Source organism: Momordica charantia, assembly GCF_013281855.1.
Source record: "Momordica charantia cultivar OHB3-1 chromosome 8 unlocalized genomic scaffold, Mcharantia_2.0 BLBB01000008.1, whole genome shotgun sequence".
NCBI lineage: Eukaryota > Viridiplantae > Streptophyta > Magnoliopsida > Cucurbitales > Cucurbitaceae > Momordica > Momordica charantia.
The window spans coordinates 15,737,734-15,739,953 of NW_028275166.1; the positions used below are offsets into that span (position 1 = coordinate 15,737,734).

Below are 2,220 nucleotides of genomic sequence, written 5' to 3' on the forward strand. Positions count from 1 at the left end.
GAGTCAGACCTGAATAACAAGAAAGAAAGTTATCACAAAAAGTAAGAACTACTCCGTACCTAGGTTCCCAAACCTAGTGGGAACGTCAAAGAAGGAACGACCTGACTCGTCCTTTGCAAGCCATTCCCCAGAAGCGTAGAACCACTTCCTCACCCATCCCTTGATGGAGGTCGGTCCCTTAACTATACCGCCTGCACCTTTCCTTGCGCACATATAGAACCGACCAGGCTTCTTAGCTATTCTTTTCGCTTCGAAGCAAGCGAGGAGCTGGTCTACGTCCAACAGCTCGGCCTCTTCACTATCCCGAGCTCGTAGCCAAAAAAGGATGGCCAAAGCGAAAATGACACCCCACCCATTGGGGGCCACTTGAGCCGGAGCCAGCCCTGTTCGGAAAAGAAACTCTTGGACGAAAGGGTGAAGGGGAAGTCTGAGGCCGTACTCAAACATTTTGAAGTAGAGAGTGACCCATCCCTCTGGAGGATTGTCAGCTCTCTCCCCTTCCTCCGGAATCCTAAGGAGGATGTTCTCAGGGATAGCGAACCCCCTACGAAGGGATCCGAGGTAGTGCTCAGGTAGCCTAGAAGGGTATTTCAAACCCTGACCCGAGGTGGAGGCATCACTATCCTCCCCGTCATCGGAGAACCTAAAGTTTTCTATCTCCTCGAGCTCGGACTCTAACCTACGAGCCAAATCCTCATCGGATCCTAAGTTGCTGCTAAAAGAGGACGACATGGCAACTACGTTCGAAAGAGAATGTGAGGGAAGAGACCGACCTACCAAGGGTTCGAGCTACCTTCAGATCGAACTCCAAGAATTCAGGGAACGTAAGGTATGACCTGAAGGATTGGGGGTATTTATAGCTCGTCGGAAAAATTTCCCCACCGTACACGTGTAATCAACGAGCGGCTAGGATCCTCCCTAAGATCCGAAGCGTCGGAATATTTGAATATTCTGACAATAAATCTACCGCAACGGTTATATTTTCCCACGAATAGGAAGTCGCCACGCGTCCAAAGCAAGTCGAATGAACTTCTCTGCCAGGTCGAGATCGGACCAGACAGAGAGGGGGCCAATGTTTGGGGAAGAGAATACCCTGGACACGTGGAAGGCCCCTATTGGTGCTCCAAGATGACTCATGAGTCATGCCCAGCTCGGACCGCCGAGATCACCACCACTAGCGTTGACAGATGCTAAGTATGAGGGCCGAGGTGAACCTGGCCGAGGTCCGACCTACCGGGAAGCTCGGTAGGGGCCAATGTGAGCTACTGTCAGCGGCGTGATTATCGGGTGTAACCGTCGGTCCCGAGATTACCGGGTGTAACCGACGGTCCCAAGATTACCGGGTGTAACCGTCGCGAGATTAGCGGGACTACCACCCATAAGTAGAGGACCTCACTCCACGATCAGGTACGATGATTTCTGACCTCGAACTAAACTAGGAATCCGACCTGTACTGACTTGATCGTCGGAGTGCTCACCTTTTTGTGCAGGTCCGCCCAAGTATTCAGATCGGTCCGGAGGCCGAGTTCGAGCTGCAATCGAAAATACATTGTTGTGCATATCCTTGCATAAACAAACCCCAAGTCATTTCTACTCTTTTGTTCTCTCTTTTGAGTTCACATAAAATGAAGTTCTCAAAGCTATTTCTTTTGGTAGTCTTGGCCATCATCTCTCATTATGCAGCCCATGCAGCTGCTTCCCTAGAGGAAGAGGGAGTTCCTCCGGTGGAGACAGAAGACGATTCTCCGTCGAGTTCGCTCCGCCGCTTTCTCATTGACTTCCAACCTCTGGGGAATAAGATGACGTGCAACAAATACCCGAGAGTGTGCCGTAGTGAGGGCAGCGCGGGGCCGGATTGCTGCAAGAAGAAGTGTGTAAACGTGGAGACGGATCAATACAACTGCGGGAGGTGCGGGAAGAAATGCAAGCAGTCGAAGATATGCTGCAAAGGGAAGTGTGTGAATCCGACGTTCAATGTGAAGCATTGTGGAGGCTGCAACAATGAGTGTAGTAAAGGAAGCTTATGCGTATATGGGATGTGTGATTATGCTTAATTAAGCTATGGCCCTTTCATGGCATGACCTACGTATAGAAATTAAATCATTTGTTAAGATTATAGATTTATGGTTCATATATAATTAATTTGCTAGGGTTTGTGCATGCATGTGTAGCACTAGGTGGTAATAATAGGCAAGGTCTCAATACCAGACTTTTCCTATA

The 2,220-nt window shown here is 49.5% G+C and overlaps 1 protein-coding gene across 1 annotated transcript; it reads left to right on the top strand.

The window, feature by feature from the left end:
* The first annotated feature begins 1,615 nt into the window (after positions 1–1,615).
* On the top strand, positions 1,616–2,220 carry LOC148209613 (protein GRIM REAPER-like). The gene has a single exon (XM_088128326.1). The coding sequence runs from the start codon at positions 1,626–1,628 to the stop codon at positions 2,052–2,054; it is 429 nt and encodes a 142-aa protein (XP_087984452.1). The 5' UTR covers positions 1,616–1,625; the 3' UTR covers positions 2,055–2,220.